The 22,317-nt window shown below is 37.3% G+C and overlaps 1 protein-coding gene across 2 annotated transcripts; it reads right to left on the bottom strand.

Moving 5' to 3' along the window:
• Nucleotides 1-1,624: 1,624 nt before the first annotated feature.
• POLR2M (RNA polymerase II subunit M) lies at nt 1,625-21,467 on the bottom strand. Of its 2 annotated transcripts, none has more exons than XM_051980726.1 (5): nt 21,434-21,467; nt 20,808-21,286; nt 14,744-15,388; nt 7,446-7,653; nt 1,625-2,039 (listed from the first exon to the last, which is right to left on the bottom strand). In XM_051980726.1, the coding sequence occupies exons 2-5, from the start codon at nt 20,903-20,905 to the stop codon at nt 1,899-1,901; spliced, it is 1,092 nt and encodes a 363-aa protein (XP_051836686.1). In that variant the 5' UTR covers nt 20,906-21,286; nt 21,434-21,467; the 3' UTR covers nt 1,625-1,898. The 2 variants fall into 2 exon arrangements, with proteins under 2 accessions (XP_051836686.1, XP_051836687.1); XM_051980727.1 differs by having other exon boundaries at nt 20,808-20,906; nt 21,434-21,452.
• Between the last annotated feature and the right edge of the window lie 850 nt (nt 21,468-22,317).

Genomic DNA, 22,317 nt, shown 5'->3' with positions numbered 1-22,317 from the left:
GTAACACTATTTTTAGCAGCTCTATGGTTTTGTTGTCTTTCCTTTTCCTCCACTAACTCTGGACAATTACAGGATGACAGACTTAGAAGTTACCTCTTTTTATAGATGAGAAGACTGAGATTCATAAAAGTTTATTGTGACTAAAATCACATATTGTGTCTCCTGATTCCAAAGTCAGGGCTTTCCCTTGACCCAAGGGCTTTACCCTTATATTCAGTCCTTTATTGCGTATCTCTCAAGATGGAAAACTTTCTCAAGTACTAGGCTTGAACTGTTTCTTCTATCCTATTTCCACATTATTGTCATCACAGCTTTCACCCCATAAAACATGTTGAACATGTCGATTTTAAAAAAGCTTGGAGAGACTTATATGAACTGATGCTAAATGAAGTGAGTAGAACAAGAGAATACTGTACCCAGCAACAAGAAGATTACAAAATCATCAGTTATTTTTAGCAATAAAGTGATTTAAGTCAATTCCAATAGATTTGGAATGGAAAATGTCAGCCACATTCAGAAAGAGAACTAGGGAGACTGAATGTGGATCAAAGCACAGTATTTTCATTTTTTTGTTTTTTCTCCCTTTTCTCATGGGTGTTTTTTTTTTCTTTTGGCCTGATTTTTCTTGCATAACATGACAAATTTGGAATATGTTTAAAAGAACTGCACCTGTTTAATCTACATCAGATTACTTGCTGTGTTGGGGGAGGGTAATAAAGGAAAGGATAAAAAATGAATGTTGAAAACTATCTTTACATGTATTTAGAAAATAAAATATTATTGAAATTTAAAAAAAATAAATTTATATATTAGAATTAGACAACAGTATTTCATAAAGCTGCGGGTAAAAAGCTATTTTAAAAACAAATATTTGTTATTTTAAGATGAACTGAAAACTTGTATCCTTCAATAACAATCCTATTTAAAGAAAAAAAAAACGGTATGCTGGCAAATCATTAAAATTCAATGGTGCACAATTCTTTTTCACTATTATCCTGTTACTTTCTAGGAAATAAAAGTTTCATTATTGGGGAAAAAATAATAGTGAAAAAGAATTATGTACCATTAAAGCTTAGTTAGGAAAGTTACTTCCTTCAAAGTTAGTTACTTTTGCTTCCCTTTTTTTCTCCCTTAAGCTTCAGAACCACATTACATAAATCTGCTAAATGACTCTTTTTTTAATGGGCTATTATTTTTCCTAGCATCTGTTGAAAGTCCACCTCTCTCCATGTTTCTTTCTAGACGGATAAGATGCTGAACTTATTTCTTTTTTAACCCAATTGAGAACATATAAATAAAGAATAATAATAAACAGAGAACTTCCCTAGATAATCACTGCCTCAATTTAATAAGGCAAGAAACCATGTTTATTATTAACTGGCACAGTGGTTAAAGTTCTGGATTTGATGTCGAGAAGAAGAAATTCAAATCTTACAAAGCAACAGATAATACCTGTGTTACCATGGAAAAGTCACACAATCTCTCTGTGTCCCATTTATCCAATTCATAAAATGTGGGAGGGCTGTACTTGATGACTTCTTTGCTCCCCTCCAGCTCTAGATATAAGTTGGAAAAAATGAAAGCAACAAAAAGCTAACTCTCTAAAGTAAGAGTGACATGAAACTAAACACAAAATAGTGCAAAATTTTATTTTATATAAACATAAGAAACAGATTTATCATATCCTTAATAGAAATCTTTCTAATGGTGGAAAGTACACCAAGAAAACTTCAGTCTGACCAAGCATTCTTATGCACACCTGTAAATTTCTACTTTTGAACTGCTGGTCTAAATAACTCAAAAATAAAACATCTTCCAGAGCCTAGGAGGAGTCTAATGTGAAATAAAACTTCAGAAGTGAAGAATTTAGGAGACTATTCAGTCATCCTTCTTTAGAATTAATCTTCAGAAGAATGATAATCATCTTCATCTCTCACTTCTCTGTATTTCATTGATGCAGCACCTTCAGGATTATAGCTCTGCATTTTAATATTCAATCTTTCAGCCAGTTTTTGCGCAGCAAGCTTGCCTTGAATTTCCTTTAAAAGAAAAAAAAAAACACAGAATATTAAACTTATATTTTCCTCCACACCATTTTTATTTCTTAAAAAATTCTATTAAGCATCTACATAGCCCTTTTCACACACACACATACACACACACACACAAAAAAATCCCCCTTTACTTTATCATTTAACTAGTTTCCTAAGTCACAGTATCTTAGAATGGCACACTCAATGCAGAAACCCTCTCCAATGTAATTCACATTTATTAAATAATTTCTATGTTGCAGGCATTGTACTAGGCACTACAGAAAGAAAATGAGTTGTAAAGACAGTTCCTTTCCTCAAGGAGTTTGTCTTCCACCAAAGGGGAATATCCCCAAGTGATGACAACTAACCCATGCTGTCTGAACAATCTGAGTAAAGTGGGCTCACCAGCTCATAAGGCAACCCCTATAAAGCTATGCTGTTTGGATTCACTAATAAATTTGTGTCCTTTCCTCTCAACTGGGCACTTATAGCTACCCAAAAAAGAGAAATGATCTCACATAGAACAATATAACCTCTCTGAGCCAAAATCATGCTACAGCGGTACTAACTTCTATCAGCAATCAACAATATATAGAGAAATAAATCAAATCTTGGCAAGAATCGAATGGCTGGATTTGGAAGTTAAAAAGTAATAAATATTGATGGACTTTTAAAGAAGGATAGTGGTCAGCAACTTTTATTATTAAAACACCAATACCACTCTAAGTGCTGTATTGATTCCCCAAACGACAAAAGTTTCTACATGAAAACACAGCTCTAAGAAGGTCAAATGCCACAATGAAACATATAGACCAACAAAGACATGGTTGTGTGTAAAGGTGCCTGTTCAGAAAGTCTCTTTCCACAAAAAAGGCCAGGTTGTCTTTATAAATCTTCCAAAAACCCAAGGATTGTGTGACCACCTGGCTAGAGCCTGATGGCCACATTCCTTTCTGCTGAGACGTGGATCTCTCTCTCTACCCAACACCTAGTTATCCACAGATTAAGGAAGAACCAAACTGATAGCTAAAAATACTGTAATAAGTTCCCATTTGAGGTGGCTTGTTTAAATTTTTAAAAAAAGGCAAAAGCTGAGCTCTATCAACATGGTAGATGAAAAACAGTAAATTGAATCTAGCTATCATAAGTGTCCAATGCAAACTAGACAATTTATTTTTTTTTCTTTTAAATAACTTTTTATTGACAGAATCTATGCCAGGGTAATTTTTTACAGCATTATCCCTTGCACTCACTTCTGTTCCGATTTTACCCCTCCCTCCCTCCACCCACTCCCCCAGATGGCAAGCAGTCCTATAGGACTGTTGAATAGGTTACAGTATATCCTAGATACAATATATGTTTGCAGAACCGAACAGTTTTCTTGTTGCACAGGGAGAATGGAATTCAGAAGGTATAAATAACCCAGGAAGAAAAACAAAAATGCAAGCAGTTTATATTCATTTCCCAGTCAAACTAGACAATTTAGAGGATGTAGTTCTTTGGCTCCACAAGCAGGACCTTTACAGAAAAACTAAAGTATTTGAAGAAAAAGTAGCTTAAAGACAAAAAAAAAAAAGGCACAGACCTTGAAAATATCAATGATGTTGGAATCCTTACTAACTGCTAAGTAGTTAGAGTTGATCTAATCTTACAAGAAGATCTTTTGGGCAGAACCTGAAACAAGGTACTAAGTAGAACTACCCATAATCCCTCTCTCTGGAAGGAGCATAAATAGGCCAATGGGCCAGTCGGAGAGTTGGAGGGAGAAGAAGAAGCTACAAGTCGGGATTTTCACCGGAATGACATGAAGACTGGAGCTGGCTGGAGGCTGAAGAAAGCAGAGGCAGAGGCTGAAGGACCAGACCTTTGGATTTAAAGACATTTGGAGAGAACTCTTGGAACCAAGCAGAGAGATAGGCCTCTAAGCTAACCGGGCTATATTGGAAATAATAAAAGATCTGAACTTTTATCACCTGGCTGCTTTTTGAGAAGAAAAAGCTCACCACATTTTGGCGCCCAACGTGGGGCAAACAGACCCCTCAGTGGATTTCAGTGGAAAAGCTACGATCCTGATTCAAGTGGAAAAGCCTCTGATCCTGATCCAGTGGAAAAAACTTCAACCCAGAAATTAGGGTGAGTGCAACAAAGAAATTTTGTTAGAAGAGTTAAAGTAGAATTTCATCTAAGATGGGACAGATATTTAGAAAACAGCCTGTTTCTGTTCAAGGAAAATGTTTAGAGAGCATTATTAAAGTTATGGAAGCCAAGGTTTAATTATAAGTTTACAGCAAATCACTGAATTTTTACAAACTGTAAAGGACATATGTCCTTGTTTCTCTCTTGATAAGGAATTAGATCTAAATGAATGGAAATTGGTTGGAGAGGATCTTTGTCAATTCTATGACAAAAATGGGCCTAACTCAATAATTAATACATATAATGTAATACAATTGGCTATAAGAAGTTATTTAAGTGATAGAATGATGAAAAGGAAAGTACAGGAGGAAGAAATGCCAACTTTACTAGGTGAAAAGGAGGACAAATCAGATGAGAATGGAGTTAATTACAATTCTGAGTATGATACTTCACAGCAGGAGGAATTAGGTGATTCCACATCTCATGACCCTCCCCCCGCAATTAACCCTTCATGGGTGGAACAAGGGGGAGGGAGAGAGACAGAAACACAGTCAGCTTCTCCTGTAAAGCAGAATTTAACAAGATTAGAAAAAGCATTAATTAAGGCAAAAAATGAAGGAGAAGATATATCTGATTTTATAAATGCATATCCTGTGATTGAAGAGCTCAACTCCTCAGGTCAGAAAGGGAGAAGATACACTCCTTTTAATTTGGAAAAAATTAAAGATTTGAAAAAGGGTTGCATTCTTTATGGGGCTACATCATCTTATGTGAAGATGTTACTGGATAATTTATCTTATGAAATCCTAACCCCAAATGACTGGAAATCCATCGCTAAAACTTGTCTAGAACCGGGACAAAATTTATTGTGGCTTTCGGAGTTTCATGAATTATGTAGGATTCAAGCCCAACGCAATAGGCAAACAGGAGCTATTGTACAAGTTGCTTTTGACCAACTAACTGGAGAAGGTCAGTATGCAGAGAGTTCAGAACAGATTTATTATCCCATAACAGTGTATGAGCAAATTTCTAAGGCTGCAATAAAAGCTTGGAATTCTCTCCCTGGACAGAAAGATGGAAATAATGCTTTCACAAAAATAGAGCAAGGTCCCAATGAACCTTTTGCAGATTTTGTGGGACGTTTACAAACAGCTGTAATAAGAACCATTGGAGACAATGCAGCAACAGAAATAATGACTAGACATTTGGCTAAGGAAAATGCCAATGAGATTTACAAGAGAATTATATGGGGGCTAGACAAAAATGCTCCTTTAGAAGAAATCATAAGATGCTGTGCCACAGTGGGCACAAATGCTTATTATGCCCAGACTATGATGAACATGGAAAGACAAGGTCCTTCTTGGCAGAGGAATTCTAGAGAAACTCGTCGATGTTTTCAGTGCGGAAAAATTGGACATTTGAGAGCTCATTGTAGATATGGAGATAGAGTGAGAAGACAGGGTGAGAGAAAACCCAAAACCCCATGTCCAAAATGTAATCGAGGCTTTCACTGGGCCTCTAAATGTATATTGACCCAGAGGAATGAGAGGCAAGGCCCAGCTCCAAGTATCAATCAAAGGACAGGTGGGGCATGATAGCAGCTGAAGTTACACCCAGAGAGACTTTAGAAATTCAGAATTCTGATGTCATCAACCAACAGAAAAGCAATCAGGATTACAGTTGGGAAGAATACAGGCCTTTTAAGACAACAAGACAATATCCAATGCAAACAACTCCAATGTAATTACCAGATGATGAGGAGAAATCCCAAACTTGGTAAATAGAAGGGAATTAGATTAACTGCATGGGGAAGAGGATCTGCTTATATTTCCACAGATGGAGAAAGAATCAGATGGCTGACTGAAACTGTTAAAAAGACTTTTAAAAGCTTCAGGAATCATTGGATTTCCTAACACAAGATGAAACTGTTTTACTTCTTGAAAAACCAGCAAGAATCATTGGGTTCCCTGAGATGAAAAATTGTTGATGAGACTTTTGCAGTACTTCAGGGCTTACAGGAACTATTGGATTCCTGGCACATGAACTAATGAACAATGGATTCCTTATGGACTATTTCTAGGACTTATGGACATTTGTAAATTTTCAGGTCGATTTATGTTTGTTACATTACTACTAGCCTGTGTTATATTACTATGTGCTTATGTATTTTAAGCAATTGCAAGAATCATTGGATTTCTTGAGATGAAAGATTGTTGATGAGACTTTTGCAGTAGTTAAATTTTCATGTTGATTCATGTTATTTGTTACATTATTACTAGCCTGTGTTATATTGCTATGTGCTCATGTAAATTATGTATAATGCCTCCCATATTGATGGATTTATGTATACCATGTATATCTGTTACAAAGTTCTGGCCCATATTGATGGATTTATGTGTACCCCCTCAGAAACCCCCTATGTTTTAAAACAAAAGAAAGGGGGAGATGTTGGAATCCTTACTAACTGCTAAGTAGTTAGAGTTGATCTAATCTTACAAGAAGATCTTTTGGGCAGAACCTGAAACAAGGTACTAAGTAGAACTACCCATAATCCCTCTCTCTGGAAGGAGCATAAATAGGCCAATGGGCCAGTCGGAGAGTTGGAGGGAGAAGAAGAAGCTACAAGTCGGGATTTTCACCGGAATGACATGAAGACTGGAGCTGGCTGGAGGCTGAAGAAAGCAGAGGCAGAGGCTGAAGGACCAGACCTTTGGATTTAAAGACATTTGGAGAGAACTCTTGGAACCAAGCAGAGAGATAGGCCTCTAAGCTAACCGGGCTATATTGGAAATAATAAAAGATCTGAACTTTTATCACCTGGCTGCTTTTTGAGAAGAAAAAGCTCACCACAGTGAAATATACACACATAAGCATACAGTCACACAACTACTAATAGAATAGCTGGTGTTAATGGTTACATACCTGTACATTAATTGATCTATAGCATCTAACTGGAAATGGGCACCCAATGTTGCTACCATACTGGAAGTTAAAAAGGGTCTGTTTGCCTAGGATTTTAAATAATCTATGCCTTTTTTCCAACCTCTTCCATTCTTTGTAACCTCAAAGATCTCTGTCAACATGGTGCTTCCTTCTCATTTTCAAGTTTATACATGAAAATACCATGTTTAAAGAGTTTTATGTATTATACATACAAACTAAATAAAAATGGCTGATTGCAATACAGCTCTACATACAGACTTTAAGGTTCTAATTTTAAATATTCCAATTAGGCATTTAAAATGGTAAGGTAAACAAAAACAATATTCTTAATACCTCATAATTCTGCTTTTGCTGTTTCTGAATGGCTAAAGATTCTTCCATAGGCAGCAACTGTGTAGGCATATGGTGAAGCGGTGGCAGCCGAGCTGCTGTGATGTCATCCAAATGTTTCTTATCCCTACGCCGCCTTTCTTCCATAGAAACTGGAGACTCGGTTCTCTGTGGGGAATGACTTGGTGAGTCGTGAGATTCAGAAGGTAGCCTAAAGTGAAAATAAATTACAATGTTGGAAAGGGACAGTTATAAGACTTTAACCAAAAATTAAGATATTTTCCTCTTGGAAATAAAAAACTTTCTAAAAATGGCTATTGAAAATGAATTATATATTACAATAACTTACATAATTTTCCTTTTCAGCTGATACTTTGCAGTAATTTTGCAAGCGTTTTATTCATTTTTGAAAGCCTCATCTCCACTTACCAAAAACAGATCATATATGAAATAAAGAGCTAGTAAATCAAGTGTCATTTATACTCAGAATTTACTTTGAAGCTTAAAGCCTTGAGACTTAAGCATCTTAACCTGGGAGAAACAAGCAGCTGCTGCAGGCCCTTCTCCTCAATAGGGTGGGACAAATGGGGACCTGCCCTCTACTACCTACTCAGGGAAACTAGACATCAAATAGGCTAACCCAAATCAAGCTACTGACTAGATTTTGACATCTAGCATTCCACACTGACATCAGGCAATTCCTTCTGCCTCTTCCTGCTTCTGCCTACCATTCCTTCAATCTGGACATGCCTCAAGACTTAACTCTGGGCCCTCTGCTTAACCTGCTTGACTCCCTTTTCTTTAGTAATTTTATCCACCCTCATGGCTTTATTAAAGGCTTTTTCATTTCACTTTCCACATGTCATTTGCCAAAAACTCCCAAATCTACATCCCTAGTCTTGATGTCTCTCCAAATTGTAATCCCCCATCTTCAGCTTTCTATATCTCCAATTGGCTATCTTGTCAACCCATCTCAACATATCTATAAGCAAATTCATCAGCTGTTCTCCAAAGCAACTGTTCCCCTTCTGAACCTCCTAATAACTAGGATAAACATTCCTGTAAATACTGAGAAGGTCCTATTAAGATGAGCAGGGATAATATAAGATCATAAATCTAAAACCATAAATCAAGAGTCAATCTAACCCAACCCTTTCATTTCTACTAATGTTCAGAGGAAAAAAAGAATTGGGAAGAAAAATGAATTTGGTTTTAGACATTTTTTGGAGGGTTAGGGTCTTCTACTCTAATCCATGAATACCTTCCATTTCCTTACCTGAATTTCTGAAAGTACCATCTGTCAAGGCAAAAATGGTCTAGCCAATACTCAATAGTTCTTGAACATGCCCAACATAGTCTTACCTCCAGGCTTTACTTACTCATAACTTTCTTTGAATAAGCTCCTTTCTCTACTATTTATTCATCTAAATCTTTCAACCTAGAATAAGTCTCACATTTATAAAGTCCTATTCAGTCATCATTAGCCCTTCAGAATAGCTCCTTGTAAATTCCTGGAGAACTTATACATCTAACATTTACCATCTGCCTTATATCACAATTTTATGTAAAAATGCTATTTCTTCAACTAATCTGTAAACCTGTTAGAATCAAGTATTGTATTTTAGGTGGGCAATTAGGTGGCATAATGGATAGAGTACCAGGGCTATCTTCCTATGTCCAAAATGGACCTCAGACACTGATTAGCTGTGTGATCCTAGAAGACACAAATCCTGTTTGTCTCAGTTTCCTTATATGTAAAATTGAGTTTTTCTTTGACAAGAAAACCCTAAATGTAATCACGAAGAGTCAGACATGACTGAAACAATGAACAACTGCAGTTTATGCTTCTCTATCTCCCAAGAGCTTGGAACACCATTCCATAGACTAAATTCTCCTACCTCAACTTACTAGTTGTATAATCATGGACAAATTCCTAAGCTTGTTTTCTCATCTACAAAATGGGGATAAAATATGAATTCCCTATTTCACAAGGGGTTGTGAAGATCAAGAATTAATGTAAACCATTATCATTATACTTTGAATTTTTTTTTTATATTTATCTACATCTTACCTTCCCCACAAAACTGCAAGCTTAAGGCAAGGATTATGTCTTTTCAAAACATTAATATCAAGTATAGAGTATTATGCATCTATTGAGTGTTTAATTATGTTTAATAATATTTCAAGCCTAAGTTGGTCCTCTAAAAGTAAGTAAAAAGTAAACAATATTTATGGAATTATGGCTAGTTCATATGACAAACCAATAAGATCTAATATAGTAATTCATTATCACTGAATCACTACCCTAGAGGAATGATTCTACTAGCAAGAATGCTATATTGGCAATCTTACTGGGGAAGATATATTAGGATGGGTTAATTCTTTATACCCAGCTTTGCAAAAAGCTATCTTACAAAGAGGGCAAGGAAAACAAATCTGGCCCTCAATTTAATTCCATTATGGCAACCTTCATTAAGATCAGCACAGCTAGAGAGCAATTTCCCCTTCCAGGAAATCAAATGACTATTTTATTCCCAGCTGACTGTGGAGATTAGATAAAGTGGCTAAAGAGCTGTATTAACACACTACTCTCTAAAAGTTTTCCCAAATCTCTAGATTACTACAGTTATACCACAATACTGGATGGAAATCATAAGGACCAGTAAAATACAGACCCAGTTAATATGAAGGCCAATGTTTCTAAAATCCCAAAGCTTTAAGCTAAGTCCTAAAGCTTCCAACGAGTATATTATTGTTTAAAACCCATGCTAAAGCTTTTAGGACAATCATTCCCTAAATCTAAGCCATCCTTCCACATGTTATGTCTTGAAGAATTTAAAAAAAAAAAAAAGTTTCTAAAATAAGTTATAAAGTTTGGAGGGAAAAAAAAGAATTTGATTCTCAGTTCACAAAAAAATAATTAGTATTTCAAAAGGAAGTAATATTTGGAGATAACTGTTTACAAAACTTACATAACCCAAATGAATTAAGAGGCCATGACCAAAAGCAGTCTAACACTCACCTTTGAACTAGGTTCCTCAACCCTCCCATCTCTTCTCTCCAATTGTCCTACTTTTGATGTTCCTGGAAGTTTATCGTCACTGAAATGGAAACTTTCAGGAGCAGAAGTCAGTTGCCAGGGGTAGTTTTAGTCTTCAGTACCTCTGAAAATACTATCAGCTGTGCTATGTAGTTCCACTAAAGTGCTACATAAGCTGTCGGGAGAGGTCCTGGCAGAGAATGGCCCATTCCTCACCATATGCCCAAGGCGGCGATCTCTAGATCAGCAGGCCAGCTGGGTACTGCAGTGGGTAGAGTACCAGGCTTAAAGCTCAAATCTGGCCTCTAGACATTACCTAGCTGTGTGACCCTGGGCAAGTCACTTAACAGTTTGCCTGTTTCCCAAATTGTAAAATGAGCTGGAGAAGGAAATGGAAACCCCTCTGGTATCTTTGCCAAGAAAGCCCTAAAAAGGGTCACAGTGAATTAACAACTAAGCTTCTCTTGCGGCTGTATCATTTTTTTATTTTTCATATGAAGCAACAATTCTGGATTCTTCTTCTAATATTTGCTTTCTCTTCTATCCTTTCTACCATACTCCTGCTCTACCCTTGCTTTCTCCAACTGATCACATTGTAGAAACAGATATCTTTTCTGTCATGGAACTTGAAATGATCTCAGCAGTCCTTCAGTTCAACCCTTCCTTGGAATAGAAAATCAACTCCACAAGAACTCCACAAGAACTCCTATGAGAAGAGTCCCTGCTTAGTTCCCGTAAGATTATGAGCTCTTCCTCAAGGGCAAAGACTGTGTAGTTTCACTCACCTAACAGAGTACTGAGCACACAAAAATATTTTATGATAGAACCAAAAATCTGTTTTTTAATAGCTCTAGTTGTCCTTCCTTATGCTAAAATGAATCTGCCTCCCTATAACTCTGTTATTTCTAGTTGCACTTTCTGGAGCCAAAAAGCATTTAATCCCTTTTCCAAATGACATGTGAGAGGATGAAGTACTCTCTCCACTGTGTTCTCTCCTCCTCCAAATCCTCTGTCATATTAAAGCATCCCAAGTTCTTTATTAATCCTTTTGGGACAATCTTACTGGGGAAGATATATTAGGATGGGTCAATTCTATTGTCCTCCTGGTCATCAGGACCTAGGCCACTCCAACTTCTCAATGTAGCAGTTCAGAATGGAACACTATATTTCTGTTTTGAATTTCTCCATAAAAGGTCCTTTTTCTTGGGTCAAAAATGAAATATTAAAAAAAAATTTTAAAGCTTATATAACTAACTTCTTTTTATAGCAAATAGTTTCAATCATTTTGAAAATCTGGTAAAAAATTTTAACTGCTCTTAACACATGAAAGTATTATTTCTTAGATATCTGCCTCTCATGGCTTGCAAACATCTGATGTTACCATATTATACTTGTAGCAGCTTATCAGTTATTTCTGTTCTGACCCAACAGTGATTTACACAAATAACAGTGATTTTTTTTAAACTTTTCTGTTTTCTAAGGACTTGTTTAGATGGAAGGGAAGGGATCACAGAATTGGAGCTTAAAGGGACTACAGAAATCTAGTTTTCTCAAATCTTATTATGTCGGGACCCTGTTAGCAGTCTGCTGATCACTATGGATTCTGTCTCCAAATGCGTTTTTAAAATTAAAAATGGAAGAAATGTCAAATTCCAGCTGATATTAATAAAAATATTTTTCCCATGCAAGTTTACGGACCCTCTCAAATCCATGCATACATGCCTTTGTGCTCTATATACCTAGGTTTAAGAATCCCTTGACCTAGTCCAATCCCTTCACTTCAACTTTTTTTATTTATTTGGAGATAACTCTTGCTGAGGAACCCAAGGAACAGAGGTACTGAGTGTTGTGAATCAACAGGAGTTTTGACACAAAGGTAATAAACTTGAAATCTGAACTCAGATCCTGGAATCCAAATACATAGCTCTCTCCATTGCACTGTACTATCTCCCTTACATTTTTGTTATAAGAGATCAAAATAACCACACTGTTATTTTTTCCAAGAAAACTGATCTAGTCAATTAGATTATGTTTCTAAAGAGAAGGGGCCCCCTTCACTTCCACGTGTTTCTCCCTTTATCACCTGCATTTTGTACACAGGAAGGCATTCAAAATTCATTGGCTAATAAATCAAAAAAAAAAAAATGAGAGGGAAAAAACTGTTTGCCAAAACCCACTCTGGAAAAGAATTCAGAATAGTAAAATTCATCTCAAAAATATAAATTCAATTACACAAAAATTTCAGTTCCACCAACAAAGCAATAGTGCTTTCCATGTGCAAGTACTATTATGTTTCCCATCAAAGGATACAGAAATAAATAAATACTTCAAAGAATTTCTACTTTAGTAGAAGTCACAGGATTTAGGACCTTCACATTAAATAATCAAAGAGCCTGGAACATGATATTCTGGAAAGCAAAGATATTTGGATTACAACCAAGAATCAACTACTCAACAACACTGATACAATCTTTCAGGGGGAAAAGATGAATACTCAATGAAATGGGGAACTTTCAAAATCTTGATAAAAAGACCAGAGCTGAACAGAATACTCAATCTTCAAATATAACATTCAAGAGAAGCATGAAAAGATATGTAAGGGGAAAAATAGGAAACAAAACATGCTGTTCAATAACATTATATCCCTACATGGGAAGATGTCACTTAAAAGTTTTGAGTACTGTATCTCTTCTATTATGGCTGTTATACTATGGGTAAAAGTTGACTTTGATGTGATATTAAAAAAAAAATTCAGGGATGAAAAAAAAAAAAAGGATTCTATTGAGATAAGAGGAAAGGAAGAAGCAGAATAGGGTAAATTGCATTACAAGAGGAGGTGCAAAAAGACCCATTACAGTAGAGGGAAAGAAGGCAGAGGATGAATATTATTTTTGAACCTTTGTCTCAACAAATTTGGCTCAAAGAGGAAATAATATACATAATTATTTGGATATAGAAATTTATCTTACTCTCTAGGAAGTAGGAGGGAAAAGAAAAAGAAAGGTGATGGAAGAGAGGGCAGATTGAGAGAGAAGAAAAACAGGATGAAAGGAGAGAGAAAAGTACAAATGGGAGGAAACAGGAAAGAGGGAAATAAACAGTAATCAAATTGTGAATGTAAATGGGACAAACTCTCCCATAGATTAAAACCAGATAGAGTAGATTAAAAACCAGAATCCTACAACATATTGTTTACTAGGAACATATCTGAAGCAAATAGATACACACAGAGTAAAGGCAAAAAGCTGGAACAAAATATATTTCAGTTCAGCTAAAGTTTTAAAAAACAGCAGGGGCAGCAATCCTGGTCTCAGAAAAAGCAAAAGCAAAAAAAAAAAAAAAAAAAAAAAAAGGTCTAATTAAAAGAGATAAGGAAACTACATCTTCCTAAAAGATACCATATGTAACAAAGTAATATCATTCCTAAATATATGGGCCAAAGTGATATGGCATCCAAATTCTTACAGGAAAACTAATAGAAACAAACAACAAAACTAACTAGTGAGAGAACTCAACCTTCCCCCTTTCAGAACTAGATAAATCTAACCACCAAAAAAAAAAAAGTTGAGGAGATAAATAAAATTTTAGAAAAGTTAAATAAGATAGACCTCTGGAGAAAACTAAATGAGGACAGAAAGGAACATACTTTTTTTTCAGAAGTACATAACTTACACAAAAACTGAACATATATTAAGGCGTAAAAACCTCACAATCAAATTTTGAAAGCATGGGCAAGTTACTTTTTTTCCTTGATCCTGTTGTCTCATTTGGTGTGTGTGGGGTTTTTTGTTTTTTTTAAATAAATGAGAGAGAGAAAGGGTAGAGAATGGACTAGATAATTCCACAATTATCTAAAAGAAATTCAAGCACTTTTTTCCTTAAAAGTCCATATTAAAGGAGAGGATGAGGACAAGTTCTGAAACAAGCCAAAAGCTTCATGATTTAAGAAACTGGCTGGAGGCACATTATTAAATTGTTAGTGGTTTAAAAAATAAAGAATTAGACTAGCAGTAAATATAATAGCAGTGAACACTCTTTTGAGTAACTGGGAGCTCAAGTAGTATTCATATATATTTTAAGATGTCAATTCAAGTCTCTTGCAGGCAATGATTTAGTACCAAATAAGGTATTAATGCAAACAGATTTTTTTTAAAATAGATTTTCTTCTAAAATAAACAAACTGAACTTAAGCACATTCACCAAGTCTTTGAGCTTTTAGATTGAGCATTTACTGAGAGATTTGTTTCCCCACCATACTTACATATTAGTTCTAAATTTATTGTGGGGAGGGATTGGATTCTTTGCTCTGGTTTCCAGTACTTCCATATAATGAGGTTTTTTGGGTGTGTTACTGTGAAAACTACAAAAGTGATCCATGTTTGTATCTTCTTCTGACTGGTTTTCATCATCTTTAATTGTGATCCTTTGTAAACTATCAATAAACATATCATCAGTGTTCCCTGAAATATCTCTTGCATGATTTAGAAAACCAAGATGGTTAGACTGTTCATTTGTTTCTGATGCCAAAGTTACAGCAGCTTTATGGTTAATACACATCCACTTGTTGCACTGTGCGTCACCTTCAAACTCTCTAGTTACATCATAACTTATGGGAGCGAGTTTTCCTGTGGTATATTCAATCCCTTGGTTTCTTGAGGCAATTTTATCTGACTTGTTTATAACTGCAAGGGAAGAATCAAAAACTGATGAAATTTCTCTTCTCTGATCAGGAGTCCATGGTTTGTCCACACCTAAATTAATAATTCCATGTGCTACATCTTGCTTTGAATCAAAGTCCAATCTGTAAGTTCTTCTCAGCTCTTCACGTTCTGCAATGGCTAATTTCACTCTCTCAAGAAAATCAGATATTTTTTTTCCTCCATCTGGCAAATTGCGAATGAATTTTCTAGGAAACAAAGGTAAAAATGTTATTAAAAGGTGTAATTATAGTTTTTTTATTGACAAAACATATGCATGAGTAATTTTTCAACATTGAACCTTGCAAAAATTTATGTTCCAGCTTTTCCACTCCTTTCCTCCACCCCCTCTCCTCTAGATGGCAGGTAGTCAAACATATTAAATATGTTAAAATATATGTTAAATATAATATATGTATACATATTTATACAGTTGTCTTGCTACACAAGAAAAACGGATTTAGAAAGAAGGTAAAAAGAACATGGGAAGAAAAACAAAAATGCAAGCAAATAACAGAAAGAGTGTAAATGCTATGTTGTGGTCCACACTCATTTTTCCCAGTGTTCTTTTGCTGGGTGTAGCTGGTTCTGTTCATTACTGACCAATTGGAAGCGATTTAGATCCTCTCATTGTTGAAGAGAGTCACTTCCATCAGAACTGATTCTCATATAGTACTGTTGTTGAAGTGTATAATCTCCTGGTTCGCTCATTTCACTCAGCATCAGTTCATATAAGTCTTTCCAGGCCTTTCTGAAATCATCCTGCTGGTCATTTCTTAGAGAACAATAATATTCCATAACATTCATATACCACAATTTACCCAGCCAATCTTCAATTGATGGGCATTCACTCTGTTTCCAGTTTCTAGCCACTACAAAAAGGGCTGCCATAAACATTTTTGCACATGTAGGTCCCTTTCTCTTCTTTAACATTTCTTTGGGATATAAGCCCACTAGTAACACTGCTAGATCAAAGGGTATTGCAATTTCACAGGTTTTTGAGCATAGTTCCAAATTGCTCTCCAGAATGGTTGGATCTGTTCACAATTCCCCCAACAATGCATCAGTGTTCCAGTTTCCCTACATTCCCTCCAACATTCATCATTATCTTTTCCTGTCATCTTAGTTAATCTGAGAGATTGTCTCACAGCAGAATGGTACCTGGTATGGCTCACTTAGTTATTACACAGGACAGGGACTGTGAGTAGGTCAAGGTGATATACAGGTCTCTGGGAAAGAGGGGGCAGAGATCAACTGATGCTTGGGTGAGGTCATCCAGAACACAAAGGATTGTTGGCATACCAAGCTCAGGGCTCAGCTTGCTTGCTGGGCCTTACCTGTGGGTAAGAGGGGGCCTCCAGGACACTGTCATCTCCTATTTCTTCTTCAATTCCTGTTATAATAAGTAACTTCATCCTACCAATCCCACTTCCCCCTCAACAAATTCGTTTCCTTTTTTCCTTCCTTTTTATCTCACTGACATCACCAAATTTCTACAGAGCCATCCCCTAGCAAGATCAGATGCCTGAGGACATCACACACCTGGTCTATCACAACAGCATCCTAACTCATGTCTTTACTACCAGACTTCCATTCCTCCAATCTTTCTTTAGGTCACAATAATCATCTTTCATCTCTTGAAAATGAATATTCCTTCACTTGAAGTCCTAAAGTTGGCCCTTTTCTATTTTCTCCCCAATCCCCTCCCATCCACTTTAGTCTTCAGTTATCTCTACATTAGTAGAGACAACTCTCCAATGTACATCTCTATTTCCATTCACTTTTGTCATGTATTTCCAATTGCCTATGGAGCATTACCACCTACAAGTTACAACACCTCAACATATCCAAAACACATTCACTTCTTAACAGATCTGTGTACCTCCATCTCATTGTTTATACTACTGCCAAAATAATCTGCCTAATCCATAAATTTGCTTAAAAATTCTGGGGAAAAAAAAAAGCTAGGAAAACTAGGGCAAGAGATCCAGGCTGGGGGAGTCAGAAAGACCTGAGTTCAAAGCTATTTTCTGATACTTTCTAGTTGTGTGACCCTGGGGTTAGTCATTTACCCTGTTTGCCTCAATTTCTTCATCTGTAAAATGAGTTGAAGAAGGAAATAACAAATCTTTTCATAGAATCAAAAATGAGTGAACATCAAAAAAAAATATGAATAAGGAAGAGAAGATATAAAAAAAAATGTAAAGAACTGTTAGACTACAATAAGAGCTCTGAGCTGGAGGTCAAACAATCTTGAGGACAATGACAGAATAATTATGATATAATGAAGGGAGATCACGTACACAAAAAGAAAGTAACCTGAGAACTACCAATTCATATGCCTACTTTGCCATATTTATAGAAATCTTTGAAAATAACACACAGGGCTTGGTTACCATTTCACCATTTGTAGAGTCTCTCTGGAGATATTCTCTATTTAGGATTTCATCACTGTATGCTCTAGTTTGGGAGATTTATCAGAAAAAAAAATAATTTTTTTTTCTTCTGTTTTTGGTTATTTTTTCTGATGTTTATTTTCTTTATAATCTAGATCAATTTGTTCTGAGAAGTTTTTTTTTGCATATGTTGAATATTTAAATATTGATATACTACTTAATCCTACAACACAAGTATTGATATTAAAGCTAAAGTAACAACAATGGACTTTGCATCATTAAAATGCTGTTACCATCAGAGGTCAGAATCCAGAATCTGTGATCAGTCAAGTCCAATTCACCACCCCAGACTAGACTAGTGCTGGGCCCCTAACAGCAACTCTATGAGCTAAGTCAAATCTAAAAGTAAATGTAACAGAGCAAATGTTTTATAGATGCATTAAGTCAGAGCCCACTCTACCCTTGGACCAAGTTGATTTGATTCATCTTCTGTAATGGGCCAGAACTCTGGAGAAATATACTTGAGGCAAGGATTCTGACAACAAGGTGCTAACTCAGTGGAATTGATAAGACAATGGTTATCTAATTTAGCATGGTGATTAATAGTTCTCTAGTTCAGTATGATTGATTTAATCTTACAACAAATAATGGTTCCCTAATGATATGATTGGCTTGTACTCAGTATGACAAATGAATTTAATTGTAATAGAGTATTTAAGAAGTCAAGAGTCAGACCTAGATCAGGACAGACTCAGAGATAGACAGAGAAGACGAGAACTGAAGGCTGGAGGACAGACTCGAAGATAAAGACCTTCATGGTGGCTGTCCTGTCTCCTTCACTTCTCCACTAAGACCAAAGTCCATCTGAAGGTCCCCTAGAAAGCTAGCCCAGCCCCAGGAGGAGGAGACAGACTGTGAAGGAGATAATAAAGACTTTGGACTTTATACCAGACTATTCTTGTGGTGATTATTCTGCTGAAACCAAGGCTGGTCCTGACACCTACAGAAAGCTAGTCAGAACATTACAATCTTCTCAGTAATATTTTTTTGTAAAAGATAAAGTGAGAAAATGAGAGAGACATAGGGACAAACAGATGCATCCTTGATAAAGTAGGACTCCACAAATCATATACAGTCTATAGAAGAACACATCTGCACATAAATGAATTAAAAGTCTAAGTACAAAATACAAGATCCTTATTTAATGTGTATCATTATTGGCTTATCCATAGAAATGTCTTCTATGCATGTTGAAATCATGTAAGATTCCTTGGAAAAGATCCTTTTGTTCAACGGACCTCTGACTATTCAAATTAAACAGCATAAAACAAAATAGGTTCAGAAAAGAAATTTGCTCTATTATGAAAGATGATCAAAAAAAAAGAAAAAGTCCAAATCAAAAAAGCGTTCATTAGAGATGAGGTGGTCCTACAACTTTCTACAATTTGCACATGACATCGTGCTGACTGCATCAAATCCTGGAACACTGAACAAATTAAGTAATCTCCCAGGCTCATACTAAGTCTCAAGATGGATTCGGGTCTTATTCTTGGTCTAGCTCTCCAGCTAAAGAGTTTTAAAGATAAAAAGAACATCCTCTTTCCTTCCATTCTCCCTAGCTAAATTCTAGAGAAAATGCTTATACCCAATCTCCTTCACAAAGCCATTTCTGAACATCCCAGTTAGATAATTACAAACAATAAGAAGCTAGTAATCACTTCTTTATATTCCTAGGGCTTGGACTACCTGAACCACGTCACTCCTCTACTCAATAAACCCCATGGTTTCCCCATTACCTCTAGGGTCCAAAACAGACTTTCTGTGTATTTTAAGCTCCTGACAGCCTGGTTCTACTACTTTCCCAACCTTATTAGACATCCCTCTCCTGCTTCATGTACTTCTTGGTCGAGCCAGATTCACTCAAACACATTTTTCTGTCTTTTCCTGCCTTTATAAAAGTTGAACCTCCTAGTCTGGAATATATACTCCTTCCTCCCCATCTCTAGGAATCCTATTTTCCTTCCCACCTCAGCTCACATACTCACTCTCAGGAACTCTTTTCTAATCCCTCTAGCTAATGCCTCTTCCATTCATCCTGGTTGGGGAGGAGGGGGAGAGAAGGGAAGGGAAGCTTCATTTCACAAATTTTTCAATACACACACACATATATGTATATATACACCGTGTATATGTGTATGTATATGCAGAATAAGAGTTCTTTGAGGACTTTCACTTTTGGGTTCAAATCTTGCCAGTTTTTGGTTCCCTTTGCTCTTATAAAACGAGAGACTGGAGTCAAGTGGCCTCTGTCCTTTCATACCATAAAGCTATGAATCTTGGGACATCCAGAAACTTAATAAATACTTAGCAAAAACAGCAGCTCACACTGAGACAGCGCTGCACTAAGAGTTTTAGAAATACCCTCACCGATGTTCACAATCCTTGAGATAGGTGCTATTGTTCAGCCTTTCCTTAGGGTTGGCATATGCAGGCCCCCACGAATTTATACTGCCCTCCACCACCACGTCACCCTATATACCCCTCCTCCTCCTCCTCCTCCACAGGCGGGCAGAGGTCCGAGTGCTTTTTCATAACACATGGTCTTCCACTCCTGGTAGAGTCTGGCCGAGTAATAATAAAATTCGAATTGTGTTTTATAAATATCTCAATTGATTCTCAGACAAAAAAAAAAAAAAACCCACACCCAGGGAGTTGTTATTTTACAATTTAGGAAACTGAAGCAGAGAGGTTAAATAATTTATCCAAGGGTCACCCAGCTAGTAAATATCCAAAGCTCGGTTTGAACTCAAGCCCAGTGCTTCAAACGGGGAAAGAAGGGGAAGGATTAAGCATTTATAGGCTACCACACCATCTTTATTTACATTTTTATACTACATTTATATGTCAGTTAAGTACCAGGCACAAGGACTTTACAATTTATTTCGACTGATCCTTACAATAAGGCTGTCAGGCGTTGGGATTATCCCCATTTTACAGCTGAGTAAATTGAGGCAGACAAGTAAACTGACTTTGCCCTGGGTCACCCCGCTAAAAAGTGTCTAGGGCCCCATTAGAACTTGGGACCAATGCTCCGGCCGCCGCGGCCCTCGCAAGTCTATCGGGGACAACAGAGTGTGACCCCACTTCAGGAAGGGTCACAGCAGGAGGGGCAGATGGCGCCGCCCTCGGGCTTCCCGGCCAGGATCTTCCCCTCTAGTAGTCCCTTACTCACTCGTTCCGCAGCAGTTTCTCTTGGCGTCCCAGCATCTCCCGAAGCTCTACCAAGCTCCGCTTCCGGAGGTCCTCGGCGCTCCCAGGCGGCGCCGACATCCTGCCGGAGAGAACGTAAGCTAGGCGGAGAGCGCCCAAGCCCGCCAAAGCTACCGATCAGAAAGCGACCACTCGTCCCCCTCACTGGAGGACACCATCTTGCCGGAAATAGTCATAGGATTCAATACCTGGAGAACTTTATTGGTAGCGAGGGCCGGGACAACAACAGAGCCGAAAAGCCCAGCGGGGGGGGGCGGGGAAAAGCACGCGAAAGGGGAGAGTGCGCAGGTGCAAAGAGGCTCATTCCAGCGCGGGGAAGTTGCGCCTCCAGGGAGCTTTGAGGATTGTGGTTGGGCTAAAGAGGCGTGGAGATGCACGTGGGCCGGATTTAGGATGGCCAGATTGCGTTTAGAGCTTGAAGGGTTGACTCGTCCAACCTCCCTGAGAAGGGGGTATGACCCCAAATGAGTCAGATTGAGGAGTCGACCCAACCCCCGATCTCCAAGCCCAAAACTGTTTCTTCCGTCTCCCTGCCTCCCTTCTTCCCCCCTCCCGCTCCATATCGCGTGTTAGTGTCCTTTGCATTACCTGTTGGGGCAGCCCCTGCTACCCTGGGGTAAACATGAGGAATCAAATGCTGGCTCTGGAAGTTTTGCAGTGAAATGCACGCTGTGCTCATTACCTCCTCCCCAGCATTGTGACAGGGTGAGGTAACCAATATTTGCTTTCCCGGTCTCCGTGTGTCTCAAAAGGATACATTTACCCCTGTTAAAAATATTTTGATACAAGGGTGATTTTTTTTAAGGCAGAAGGAAGTTAGGGGCACATTCAGAGGGAATAAATAGATCACAGATGTGACAGGTGAACTGACCCTCATTTCAGCCCCCATTTCTGAAACATATCTCGGATAGATCTCATTGATCTATGTGAAGTGTATGAGAGTCATGGTTCATAGTTTGAAAGAATTCAAAGAATTCTTAAAGTCACAAAAGCTATAGTTAATAGCGTGAGGGATGTAGAAGACCTTTATCCAAAATGACTACTCAGAGGTCATTCAGTAAAGAGCAGAAAAGTTGTTTATTGAAAACCTCCGGAGGATGAGCCATCCCATCACGAGATAAGAGAAAGCTAGTGGTAGGAGGGCTAAAGAAGTAGTAAAGATACACAGCTTTTATACAGGAGACTACATCACGAGTAAGAGAGCATTGAGAAGGAGAGGGGGAGGCATCTAATTGGTTGTTGCTATTTGGGGAGATTGGAATGGAAGGTTTCTGTTTCCCCGAAATCTCCTGATTTCTAGGATACAGAAAATCAGGCCTTTAAGCTCAATCAAGCAGATAGTGGTCAAGCTAATAGACTAAATATTGATAAATGTCAAATACTTATAAATGTCATCAGCTCAGGTTAAGTAAATATGTTTATATCTGGCCAAGGCTCAAGTTATGAGCCTGCACATATTATACAGGTCATAG

Source organism: Antechinus flavipes, chromosome 2, assembly GCF_016432865.1.
Source record: "Antechinus flavipes isolate AdamAnt ecotype Samford, QLD, Australia chromosome 2, AdamAnt_v2, whole genome shotgun sequence".
NCBI lineage: Eukaryota > Metazoa > Chordata > Mammalia > Dasyuromorphia > Dasyuridae > Antechinus > Antechinus flavipes.
The sequence above is the reverse complement of the archived record's forward strand: the minus strand, read 5'-3'. Positions and strand labels throughout refer to the sequence as shown.